Source organism: Polypterus senegalus, chromosome 18, assembly GCF_016835505.1.
Source record: "Polypterus senegalus isolate Bchr_013 chromosome 18, ASM1683550v1, whole genome shotgun sequence".
NCBI classification, from domain to species: Eukaryota; Metazoa; Chordata; class Cladistia; order Polypteriformes; family Polypteridae; genus Polypterus; species Polypterus senegalus.
Genome location: NC_053171.1, coordinates 56,650,099 through 56,663,849, shown reverse-complemented (window position 1 = coordinate 56,663,849; position 13,751 = coordinate 56,650,099). Strand labels below are relative to the sequence as shown.

General features: G+C 38.5%; 1 protein-coding gene across 1 annotated transcript in view; it reads right to left on the bottom strand.

The window, feature by feature from the left end:
* The window catches only part of copa (COPI coat complex subunit alpha), a 64,548-nt gene extending 50,797 nt beyond the window's left edge, over positions 1-13,751 (bottom strand). The window contains exons 1-5 of the mRNA XM_039742232.1: positions 13,487-13,751; positions 12,487-12,600; positions 6,842-6,915; positions 5,809-5,889; positions 5,636-5,712 (exon numbers count right to left, since the gene is read on the bottom strand). Coding sequence (XP_039598166.1) covers positions 5,636-5,712; positions 5,809-5,889; positions 6,842-6,915; positions 12,487-12,600; positions 13,487-13,526 — 386 coding nt within the window. The 5' untranslated portion in view covers positions 13,527-13,751. The remainder of the gene's footprint in view (positions 1-5,635; positions 5,713-5,808; positions 5,890-6,841; positions 6,916-12,486; positions 12,601-13,486) is intronic.

Here is a 13,751-nt window from a genome sequence, read left to right as displayed (position 1 = left end):
CTTGTTTGACAAATGGCAACATCTTTTGGGTTAAAAGTATTCGAACCGTGAGGTATGAAAGATATAGAAGGGAAAGCTAATTATTTGTAAACAAAGCAGAATATAGGGATTCCTAAATAATATGTATTTAATGAATGTTTGTATTAATGGGAATACTATATAATTTGTATTTTTAGATAAATGTTTTGATATGCCTTCTGATATTTTGTATGAGATAATAAGTCACCTTTAAGGACCAATGATTTGGTTATTTGTAAAGTTAATCAGAATTGAGTCTAATCTAACATAAGGGATCTATAGAGATTGTTAAGTGATTGTCATTGAAGGGACAATGCACTATTACTAGTCAGGGTCAGTCCAGTTTAGATATTTTAGGTTACTGATTGTAGTGTTATAGCAAATAATGTAGAGCTTACATTTAGGTACATTTATTTAATTAAAAAGAATAATAGTAAGCATATGGGATGACACACACTAGTATTTTGGGGATAGGGGACACATACTATAGGTCAGAACATCCATAGCTTTTAGAAGAGGATAAAACAGTTTAGGCTAGCATGTTGATGGTGATACAGGTCAAATGATTAACATCATGGCTCAATGAGTATGGAAATCAGTAAAATGAAGTAATAATTTGGCCCATAGGAGATGGAGTGTCTTATACATACAGTGGTGAGTGTGTGGTCTGTGAATTAAAAAGCCCAGATGAAGTTTGAAGATCTCTGAAGATATGAATCCTTAATAAGAAGCTTGGATATAACCCTTGAAATTGAAATGAATGTGACCTCAAAAATGACCCAGTGATTTGCATTTTGGAAGGTAGTGCTGACATCTTCCGAAGGGAGGATTGACACCTACCGTCCACAAAATGGTAGCATTAATGTGATAAAGGTGGCTCAAGGTTGAGACCACAGCTGGGTGTATATTTGGGCAATTTTATAAATGAGTGTGTTAAGATGTGAACATGGTGAGGTGTGTAAGGACTTTATCTCTGATTACCATTGTGCACAGCGGTGACAACCTAAAACTGAGAACTTTTGAGTTATTTAAGATAAATATTTATGCCATCTGTACCATCACCAACAATATTAATTAGTATTAGCTTTATTTGAACCTGGGTATCATGGGGGTTCATGTTAGTGAAGCAAAAATTACTCTCTTAATAGTATGTTGTTGCTTATTACCAGTTTCCTAATTAGTTATTACTAGAGTTGCTGTCAAACAGGTGTGCACCCAATTTCTTGAACCATGGACACCTTCAGTTAAAGATTTTTATTCTTTTCTTGATGACAATGTGGATGATGAAATACCAAATCAGAAGAAACTCCTTGGGTGAAGTGCTAGTAACCGCTCCCCAGGGAGGTGACCCTCTACAGTGCGCAAAGTACCTGGGTTGAAGACAAATTGTAAATTTCACTGGAAAAATATTTCTCCAAGCGAAGAAAAAGCATTTATTATGGACAATTGTTTTATTATTATTGCTTTAATGACTATATTTAACTGTTATGTATTTTGTGCTTTACAAAAAATTGCAATCAGAACAAGAAGGGCAAGGGCGCTGGGTTTGCGCTGAGCGAGGGGCCGATTTGTAATGGAAGGATTTTTCTAAAGAGGGGGGGATCAAGAGAGCAGATGGGCGTTGGTCGCTCAGCACGAAACCCAGCTGCATTACTAATGTTTTGGGAGAAACAGCCGGGAATGTTCTAAAGATACAGCCAAGGCTATGTAAGGAGTTGTTTTTCACTTCGAGAAGCTTTTTTCACATGTAAGCATATTACTGTCTCTTCTGGTATCAAGCACTAGTCTCAAGGCCGAGTAAAAGAAAAACATAGTGCCGTGTCCCGTGGAAGGAGGGGGTGTGAGAAACTGATCACTTCTGCATACACTGCTTCCACGTAGGCCGCTTTTGGGCAAGGACACCTAATTAGTATATAAGGGAAGGTTCCGCCCTCAGTTTCTTTGGATGCTCAACTGTGGGGAAAGGCGCAACCGCCCGGTATCTGATAAAAGGCACACGGGGTTGATCCTCTGACGAGACTGACATGCGGGCTCCCTCAGTCTACTGGTCTAGGATGATGGCTCTGGGTCTTTTGATGTATGTTACTGTATGTTATTGTAAGTATAAGTTTGTCTCTTTAAGCATATATATTTATTTCTATAACCCATTCATATGTATTTATATGTTATAATTGAATAAGTAAATTTTATTTAAGTAACGGACCTCTTCTCTCTGATTCTTTGCCTACTTATGTTCTAATCCCTTGAACCATTTTCCCCAAATCAAAACACTTGCCCTTCTTAAGTAAAATTCTAGAGAAGGCAGTCATTATGCAGTTAAATGACCACCTCAATAAACATGCTATTCTTGATAAATTTCAGTCAGGTTTTAGAATAAATCACAGCACAGGAACTGCACTCATTAAAGTAGTAAATGACTTGCGGGTAAATGCAGACAGAGGCCATTTATCTGTTCTCATCCTCTTCGATCTGAGTGGCGCATTTGACATCATTGATCACAATATTCTTAGAAATCGCCTTAGTCAATGGGTGGGCCTCTCTGGTAGTGTCCTAAATTGGTTTAAATCCTACCTGGCAGGGAGAAAATTCTTTGTTAGTTGTGGTAATCACAACTTAAAGACACACGATATCCTATATGGTGTTCCACAAGGCTCTATCCTGGGTCCGCTGCTCTTCTCAATCTACATGCTTCCGTTAGGTCAGATTATCTCAGGTTACAACATGAGCTACCACAGCTATGATGATGACACACAGCTGTACTTATCAATAGCACCTGATGACACAGACTCTCTCGATTCACTAACCCAATGTCTTATTGGTATTTCTGAATGGATGAATAGTAATTTCCTCAAGCTAAATAAGGAGAAAACTGAAATTTTAGTGATTGTCAATAATGGATTCAATGAGGTTATCAGAAATAAACTTGATGCATTAGGATTAAAAGTTAAGATGGAAGTAAAAAACTTAAGGGTAACTGTTGACTGTAACCTGAATTTTAAATCGCATATTCATCAGACCACTAGGATAGCATTTTTTCACTTAAACATGGCAAAAGTTAGACCTCTTATATCATTGAAAGATGCGGAGAAATTAATTCACGCTTTTGTTTTCAGTCGCTTAGATTACTGTAACGCACTCCTCTCAGGACTACCCAAAAAAAGAAATAAATCACTTGCAACGAGTGCAGAATGCAGCTGCTAGAATCCTAACTAGGAAAAGAAAATCCGAACACATTTCTCCAGTTTTGATGTCACTACACTGGTTACCTGTGTCTTTCAGAATTGACTTTAAAATTCTGCTTATGGTTTATAAAGTCTTAAATAATCTCGCTCCATCTTATATATCGGAATGTCTGACACTCTATATTCCAAATCGTAACCTTAGATCCTCAAATGAGTGTTTCCTTACAATTCCAAAAGCTAAACTTAGAAGTGGTGAGGCGGCCTTCTGCTGTTATGCACTTAAAATCTGGAATAGCGTGCCAATAGGAATTCGCCAAGCTAATACAGTGGAGCACTTTAAAACACTGCTGAAAACGCATTACTTTAACATGGCCTTTTCGTAACTTCACTTTAACTTAATCCTGATACTCTGTATGTTCAGTTCATCATAAAAACTATTCATGGTGGCTCTAAAATCCGTACTGACCCCTGCTCTCTCTTCTGTTTCTTTTTCCGTTTTTTTTGTGGTGGCGGCCTGCAGCACCACCACCACCTACTCAAAGCATCATGATGCTCCAACATTGATGGACTAAAAGCCATAAGTCTACGTGACCATCATCATCAAGTCCTTCTGTGAGAACCCTAAATCCAAAAAGGACTGTTTCACTTATGTTAGGTAGATGCCCAGATGGGACTGGGCGGTCTCATGGTCTGGCATCCCTGCAGTATTTTTTTTTCTCCAGCCATCTGCAGTTTTTTTTTGCTTTTTCTGTCCACCCTGGACATCTGACCTTACTCTTATTCTATATGTTAATTAATGTATACTTATTTTATTTTCTAACTGTGTCTTTTATTCTTCATTATGTAAAGCACTTTGAGCTACATTCTTTTGTATGAAAATGTGCTATATAAATAAATGCTGTTGTAGTAAAAGAGGCTTCCTTCTGGGATGACAGCCATGCAGACCAATTTGATGCAGTGTGCGGCGTATGGTCCCAGCACCGACAGGCTGACCCCCACCCCTTCAACCTCTGCAGCAATGCTGGCAGCACTCATACGTCTATGTTCAAAAGACAACCTCTGGATATGACACCGAGCATGTGCATTCAACTTCTTTGGTCGACCATGGCGAGGCCTGTTCGGAGTAGAACCTGTCCTGTTAAACCGCTGTATGGTCTTGGCCACCATGCTGCAGCTCAGTTTCAGGGTGTTGGCAATCTTTATAGCCTAGGCCAGGGGTCCCCAATCACAGTCCTGGAGGGCCACAGTGGCTGCAAGTTTTTGCTCTAACCTGGTTGCTTAATTAGAAAGCAATTCTTGCCAATAATTTAATTTCATGGCTTGTTAGTGCTTTAACTCTGCTATGTCAGGTAATTCTCATATCCTAGATTTTCTTCCCCTTTTTAAGGATATCATTGAAATGATTTGAAGCCTATAATGGATGAGTAATTCTCAGTCCTTCACTTTCCTTCAAAGTATTTAATTAAACCCAATAGTGCATGATAAATACACAGGTGTAAATGGTAACAAGCTAAATGGAGAAATGCTGGTCTCTTTTGTCATGTGCATGTTATTGCTAATTGGGAACAAATAAAAACCAAGAATATAGCTGTTTAAGACTAAAATAAGCAATAAGAGTTCAAAATCTTAACGAACAAGACAACTAAAATGAAGCATAAGTGTTACTTGAGCAATAAGTGCTTCTTATTAACCAATTGGGTTGGAGCAAAAACCTGCAGCCACTGTGGCCCTCCAGGACTGTGATTGAGGACCCATGGCCTAGGCCATCTTTATGTAGAGCAACAATTCTTTTTTTTAAGATCCTCAGAGAGTTCTTTGCCATGAGGTGCCATGATGAACTTCCAGTGACCAGTATGAGAGAGTGTGAGAGCGAGAACACCAAATTTAACAGACCTGCTCCCCGTTCACACCTGAGACCTTGCAACACTAACGAGTCACATGATACCGGTGAGGGAAAATGGCTAATCGGGCACAATTTGGACATTTTTCACTTAGGGGTGTACTCACTTTTGTTGCCAACGGTTTAGACATTAATGGCTGTGTGTTGAGTTATTTTGAGGGGACAGCAAATTTACACTGTTATACAAGCTGTACACTGACTACATTGTATCAAAGTGTCATATCTTCAGTGTTGTCCCAAGAAAAGATTTAATAAAATATTTACAAAAATGTGAGGGGTGTACTCACTTTTGTGATATACTGTATTTGTACAGTATATACACAAAATTTAAATATTTGACACAAAGCTAAAAAATATGAATATCTGTCCCCATCACATCCACATTACACTGAAAACGAAGGCAATACTATACTGCATCAATATTTCCCTGCCTCCAACAACACAAACTTTTACTCCTTTAAACTAAACAAACACCCCTTGAAAAAAATATGCTACACTTTTGAAAATCTACATGCATGTACTAATTTTCTCTTACCAAACACAAGTACGAGACTGCCAGTTCCATATACGGATAGTCTGGTCATCAGAGGCACTCAAAATCCAAGGATATTCCTTCACAGAAAAAAACAAAAAAATATCCAATTACTTAAGTGACTCAATGAAACATTCAATAAAAAAATAAATAAGAGTAGAAATCTAAGAACTCACATGATGGAAGAAAGTAGTTCGAATATAGTCTAAATGGCCCAGAAGAGTGAACAGGCAGCGACGCAATTTGTAATTCCACACCTAAACAAAGATACATAAACAAAACATGTATTTTCACATTAAATAAAAAACACATGCATACATCATGTTGATGCAAAACACAGATAACCATAACTAGGCCTTAACGAGCATAGTAACAGCATCTAATGCAAGGACTCTGTAGCTTAATCATACCTAAATCAATATAATGAGTGCAGTGGAAGAATGCAACCATTTTCAGGGTGCTGTGTGAATTGTGTGTGGGTATATATAGCATGGTGGTAGTTCTGTATATTAAGTGTATTTACAGCAGCCATGAAAAGTGGTTGTGCATCATCATGTGTTCAACATTATGACATTAGTTGAATATACAGCTGTAACAGAGGGGCAAAGTAGATTTAGTAGTATGTTTAACAAGCCTCAGCAAGGAAGACTTCTTTCTTTTGGCACTATTTTAACAGGGTGTGATACCTTTCAATCAACTGGTGGTGTAAAAGACTTGTTTCTGGGAGCACTGAGAACTGTCAACATGCCAGAAAATATTGAAAGGGTGACAGGCTAGAGAGTGGAGCCTTCGCCATTCAGCACATCAGCTGGCAGCATTCAACATTTCAGACTGGAAAATAAACTTAACTAATCAATGCAATTTAAGTATGTCATTTGCCTCTGGCTCTTTCCATCCATACTGTCCTTTCAAAAAATTATCACAACCTTGTATCGTATCAGTTATATATCTCACAAATGAAAAACTTTGGAATGTCTCCAAGAATAAATAAAATACAATTATTGATCAAGCATTTTTTCCTGAGAGTATAACAAAAAGACAAAATAAATTTCTTAAATAAATAAAGAACCAGACATGATGAAAATACAGCTATTTCTGAACATATATATACATTTTTTAATGTGCTCATAACTAACCTCCATTTTATCATCTTTATGCTTGTAAAAATAAAACCCACCATGTGAAATATTAAAAGGGCTGTAAATTTACCTTGATTTTATAGTCATCCCCTCCAGACACAAACAGAGGCTGCTGTTTATGAAAATCAATGCCTCTAACAGGACCTAGAAGATGACGTTACAATAATAGCATTAAAAATACGATACTCTGGGAAACACAATTGTCTGAAATTAATTGGATTTAAAAAAAAAGTAAACATTTTGGTTATCATTCTGTACATTAATGTCTAACAGTCAGTGATACTGCATTAAACAATGAATTGCTTAATTTTTACTGACCTAATTATAAGCACAAAAAAGTGAGCAGCATTGAATGCACCAGCTTAATCACTGCCGGAGTACCCATTATTGTGTCAGGAGATGGGAGAGCATGTAGAAATGAATGAGAGTTTATCATTAAACAATGTCCAATATTTTCCAAAATGACTGACACAGTCAAAAACATTAGTTGTTGGGAGAAATGAGCTGAACTTTTCTTGTCTATTACATAAAAAAAATCCTGCAACAAGACAAGACTTTTTGAACAAATTTTTTCAAGTGCCGCGAGACTTTGGCCATGAGATTTTTTCAAGACAACCCTCCTCTCAACATTTTCAACCACACACGGTAATCTCGCCTCTCATTCGTGTGAATGCTTTTGACAGACGCAGTTCCGGCACTATCAGCTCTTATACATTTTAACGTTTTCCTCACTTTAAGTTCCCAATTAAAGACGACATATGTCCAAATTTTATTGAAACACGAAAGGTTATAAACAGAAAAAATGAGTACACAGGCAATCCTATCACTGAGAAACAATGGAATCAAACGGATTAATGTCAAAAATGTTGATCGGTTACACTACAAAATGGTTAAAAGTGTATCAATAGACTATGCTGAAACAGTCTGTTATCGTGTGGAAGATGAAATCAACTTACAATATACCAAAGAATATCTACAACCGTTAACACTGTCCAGTCTTCCACCACACAAATTACTGAAAGATGTATCCAAGAAAGTTAATGTAGTACATCTTCCACGGATAATATTACACAACAAAGGAGATCTTGATATGCCAATTTAAAATTATTACATTTTACTCTTTAATATGGTAAATTACTCAATGTAATGTAAAATAGTCAGTTCTATTATGCATATGTAACAAATCCCATGAAAATAAAAAAAAAAAATCTGTTTAAATTATACATTCGCATCCCCATACGCGAGCAGCAGAACCGTAAAGAGACTAGCGCATAGCACTTGCACGGGGATTGGCGAGCTAAGTCCCTAATAATGTTTAAAAAAAAAAAAAAAAGAAAATCAACCTTTAACAGCCTGTCCACTAATGTTTGCTTAATAAATACTTCATAATCAATTTATAGTCATATGAAAAAGTTTGGGAACCCCTCTCAGCCTGCATAATAATTTACTCTTAATTTCAACAAAAAAAAAAAAAAAAAGGATCACAGTGGTATGTCTTTCATTTCCTAGGAACATCAGAGTACTAGGGTGTTTTCTGAACAAAGATTTTTACTGAAGTAGTATTTAGTTGTATGAAATTAAATCAAATGTGAAAAACTGGCCATGCAAAAATTTGGGTCCCCTTGTAATTTTGCTGATTTGAATGCATGTAACTCCTTAATACTGATTACTTGCAACACCAAATTGGTTGGATTAGCTCGTCAAACCCTGAACTTCATAAACAGGTGTGTCCAATCATGAGAAGAGGTATTTAAGGTGGTCAATTGCAAGTTGTGCTTCCCTATGACTCTCCTCTGAAGAGTGACAGCATGGGATCCTCAAAGCAACTCTCAAAAGATCGGAAGACAAAGATGGTTCGGTATCATGGTTTAGGGGAAGGCTACAAAAAGCTATCTCAAAGGTTTTAACTGTCAGTTTCAACAGTAAGGAATGTAATCAGGAAATGGAAGGCCACAGGCACAGTTGCTGTAAAACCTCAGGTCTGGCAGGCCAAGAAAAATACAGGAGCAGCATATGCGCAGGATTGTGAGAATGGTTACAGACAATCCACAAATCACCTCCAAAGACCTGCAAGAACATCTTGCTGCAGATGGTGTATCTGTACATCGTTCTACAATTCAGCGCAATTTGCACAAAGAACATCTGTATGGCAGGGTGATGAGAAAGAAGCCCTTTCTGCACTCACGCCACAAACAAAATCGCTTGTTGTATGTAAATGCTCATTTAGACAAGCCAGATTAATTTTGGAACAAAGTGCTTTGGACTGATGAGACAAAAATTGAGTTATTTGGTCATAATAAAATGTGCTTTGTATGGCAGAAAAAGAACACTGCATTCCAAGAAAAACACCTGCTACCTACTGTCAAATTTGGTGGATATTCCATCATGCTGTTTTGTGTGGCTAGTTCAGGGACTGGGGCTCTTGTTAAAGTCGAGGCCGGATGAATTCAACCCAATATCAACAAAATCCTTCAGGATAATGTTCAAGCATCAGTCACAAAGTTGAAGTTACGCAGGGGATGGATATTCAAACAAGACAATGACCCCAAAACACAGTTCGAAATCTACAAAGGCACTCATGCAAAAGGAGACGTACAATGTTCTGGAATGGCCGTCACAGTCCTCTGACTTGAATATTGTCAAAAATCTATGGGATGATTTGAAGCAGGCTATCCACGCTCGGCAGCCATCAAATTTAACTGAACTGGAGAGATTTTGTATGGAAGAATGGTCAAAAATACCTCCATCCAGAATCCAGACACTCAAAGGCTGTAGGAGGCGGTTATATTTGCAAAAGGAAGCTCAAATAAGTATTGATTTAATACCTCTGTTAGGGTGCCCAAATTTATGCAGCTGTCTAATTTTGTTATGATGCATATTGCATATTTCTGTTAATCCAATAAACAATGTCACTGCTGAAATACTACTGTTTCCATAAGGCATGTCATATATTAAAAGGAAGTTGCTACTTTGAAAGCTCAGCCAACGATAAACAAAAATTAAAAGAATTAAGAGGTTCACAAACTTTTTCATATGACTGTAAGTGTAAAGTGCAATTAGTTCTGTTACAGTATATTGAATTGCTTGGCTATGCATGTTTTTGTTGATAACTTACCATAATGCAGGTATGATTTCAGAAGCTGTGGAAGTTAAACAAGCACGTTGTGCTACTGGCTCACAATTATGGTGTCAGACGTATAAGCTAAGGCAGCTGATTTGGGATGACTAAGACAAGCATGCCATGCTATAGACTTCTGATATGGCAGAAGCATAGGAGCTCCAAAAACATTTTTGTAGACAACAAATTTAATCTATATATATAATTCACTAAGGCAAGACGACCATGGAAAGCAACTCCAAGACCATTGGATACGACGACAACTCGCAGAGCCACGCCCACCAACTGAGACGCGACGACACAGAAAAAATGGCGTCATTTATATTTGTCTGTTGTAGAGGCAACATGCAGCTCTGACCCACGCTGACTGTTCATAGAGGCATGTTTGGTGAATCACCATATGCAGCGTGTAAAACAGTTTGCGAGGGGTATACCATGGGATCCTTAAAACATTCCTTTACAACTGAGGTTAGAACACAATGAAGTAAGCAGTGTTTAAAAAACAAGTTTTCGGTTATGACGCACGACCGCGTGACCATAGCAAACTGTTTTACACGCTACATACAGCAATTCGCATCCGCGACAAACATGCGTCTTCTTAGATGCTCCTGCACTTTGCACACACCCCCATCCCACCTCGCTACTACCGTCGTTGGGTATCTTGGTGGATTATATATAGAAAGGCAGCCAAAACCACACAGAACAATGGAAAGTCATCACAGGTGCATCTGAACTGTACAAAGACGACAACGACTCGAGTGACGAGTTGAAGGTGGCCACATGAGCAGGCCGTGCATACTGAACGAGAAATCAGCAGACTAGCATGAGGGAGGGAGCGGAGTGGATGTCCTTCTCTTCTCCTCCCGTTCCACCCTCCGCGCCACACGGACGATTGTGTGTTGGTTCGTTCCGTGCATTGGTTAAAACCCAATGAAGGAAGCAGTCTTTAAAAACCAATAAGCCCTGTGCCTCTGTTTCATTACCGTCTCACCTGCTTCACCAATGCAGGCCCCGCAACAGGGCAGCCAACCAGGTAACCAAAGTCTTTGAGTTCAGGGCGGAGTATGGTTACAAAGCTGAAACTTCAAGGAATTGACGGAAGGGCACCACCAGGTGTGAAGCCTTTCGCTTCATTTGACTCAAGACACAGGAAACCTGACCCAGCCCAGACACGGAGAGGATTGACAGCTCTTTCTTGATTCTGTGGGTGGTGGTGCATGGCAGTTCTTAGTTGGTGGAGCGATTTGGCTGGTTATTTCCGAAAACGAACGAGACTCCGCCTGCCAAATAGTTACACGACCCAACAGCGATCGGCGTCCAAATTCTTAGAGGGACAAGTGGCTTTCAGCCACGTGAGATTGAGCATTAACAGGTCTGTGATGCACTTGTATGTCCGGTACTGCACGCACGCTACAATGAATGGATCAACGTGTCTCTACCCGGCGCGGGGAGGCGTAGGTAAGCCGTTGAACCCCATTCGTGATGGAGACCGCGTCTTGCAATTGTTCCCCACGAACGAGAAATTCCCAGTACGTGCAGGTCATACGCTCGCACTGATTACGTCCCTACCCTTTGTAAACCCCCCCACCTCCAATGTTCGTGAGACTTGGTGGATTATATATAAAAAAGCAGCCGGAACCACAAAGAACAATGAAAATTCAACGTGGAAACCGACTGAGGCGGTGTTTGGAAAATTAACAGTCAACATGACTCACAGGTGCGTGTGGACTGTACACAGACGAAAGCGACTCAGGTAGGGAGTTGGGGGCGGGCACATAACCGGGCAGTGCGTACTAAACGAGCCGTTCAACCCCGTCCTTCGCTTTGGAAGGAGAAAGCGCGACGGCACTCCTCCGGTTTTCAGTCACGGACAATTGTATGTTGGTTCATAGCGTGCATTGTTGCAATATTACTTTTCTTGGTGGTTTATTAAATTACGGATTTTTCAAATGTTTATTTTTTCCTTTGTGCTTAAAAATTATTTAAAAAGCGGCCTGATTATGCGGCGTGCGGGTTGGCTAGTTGTAAATAAGTCAAAGCTGTCTTGGACACAAGACAACCATATCTCAAAAATTGGTTAGCTTTATAAGATCAGTAAAAAAGCGAGCAGAGGAAAGAGATGGGTAAAATGTTGATCACAGAGAAAAGACAGGATGGGGTCAAACCAAGAATGCTCTGGCTGACTTAACACTTCAAGCAATACAAGAAATGAGCCACATGGAAAAGACTTAATGACTAGCAGTTCCTGGTCATATTGATATTTATTGGCATACTTTATTTTGCTTTCGTCTTATGGCCCTATTAATTTGATCTGTAATACATGAATATATTCAATTCCTCCCCCCCTATTCTTTTACTCCAATAGCCTGAGGTTACAGGAAGGGGCAAGCGCTCCGAACAGTGTGGTAGGAGATTTGAGATATTTTGTTATGGTCTACATAATGAAGAGTATAAAAGGGAATAGGGCAACCCTAAGACCCTCCGATGACAAAACATTAGTAAAGTAATAAAAAAAACAACTCTAAAAAGGAGTGTTATGATTTATGGATTATGTTTTGTCAGGTTCCACTACTGGCATCAAATATATTATCACTTACCATCATGTTCATCGAATTTGTCGATCAATGTGCACATTCGGTAATCCCATAATTGTATCACTCCATTGTGAAGGCTAGCCAAAATCCAGGGCCGTTTTGGATGAAAGCTAAGACCTACATGGAATATAGATAGTAAGGGAAATAAGGCTAGTTTTAACGGAGAACACTTAGAAAACAACAGTATACACTTAAGCCTAAATGAAGACCTTTTTTCTTGGGGGGAAAAACTAAAACATGTCGATTAATATTCATGCAATTTTTGTTTTTGCAATCGTATACCATAAAGGTGAAAACTGTGCCCCTTTACTTTTTTTTGTTACAAGTAAAATGTCACGTATCAATCAGGAGCCAGAACTAATATGTCAAAATATGTAGAAATTTGCAAAGGTTTTGTGTTTAACTCGCATAAAGAAAAACAAAAACTAAGCATTTCTAACCTTCTATGATACTATTACTTCATTCACAATGATTACTAAAATAGCGGCAAGCTATTACCTTGTTGAAATTCAAAATTACATTAACTTAATTTACACTAGGATATGTGACCAAATGATAACTATTAAATAATTTGTTGTTCTTATATGCAAGGTAAATTTAAATCTAGAATTTACACAAACTAATTAAAGACAGTCAACTTTCCGTAGTAGAAACATAAATACGTAATCTTACACTTTACAACCAAATAGCAAACTTAATATCGCATAATTATTTTAAAAAACACTTGTTATAATGACTACTTAAAATGATAATATACGAATGCTTTCCCCAAGTTTGAAATACTCTTATAATTATTAAAAAGACAGTCTCAACACTTTAAGCATTAGATTTCAAAATAAAAACATCCATTGATAAATGACGGGTACACTTTGTGATCTGTATAAATGATGAGCTGTCCGCAGGTTTTGTACCTTTGAGTCAAAAGAGGTCCTCTTTACACTCGGCAACAACCCCAACAGATGCTAACGATAACTGTGCTGAAAGAAGAAGTTAATTTCATTACCTTTCACTCGGGCCGATTTTGTCTCAAATTTAGTTAACATGTCGAAGTTCCAAATAACCACGAAGCTAAAAATCCTTGTCCTGGAGACTTTTACGAGCTTCTATTCACTTCCCTCCTTTCAAGGGCCCAGTACACATAGATACGATATACCAATTCGTGAAATGCAGTTTATTTCTTTTTTTGCTTCAGCTCTCAATTCCCACCCTTTCCTCCACACAGGCCTCCGCAGCCTGCTCCACGAATGCCCTGACACGTCACCCAGAGA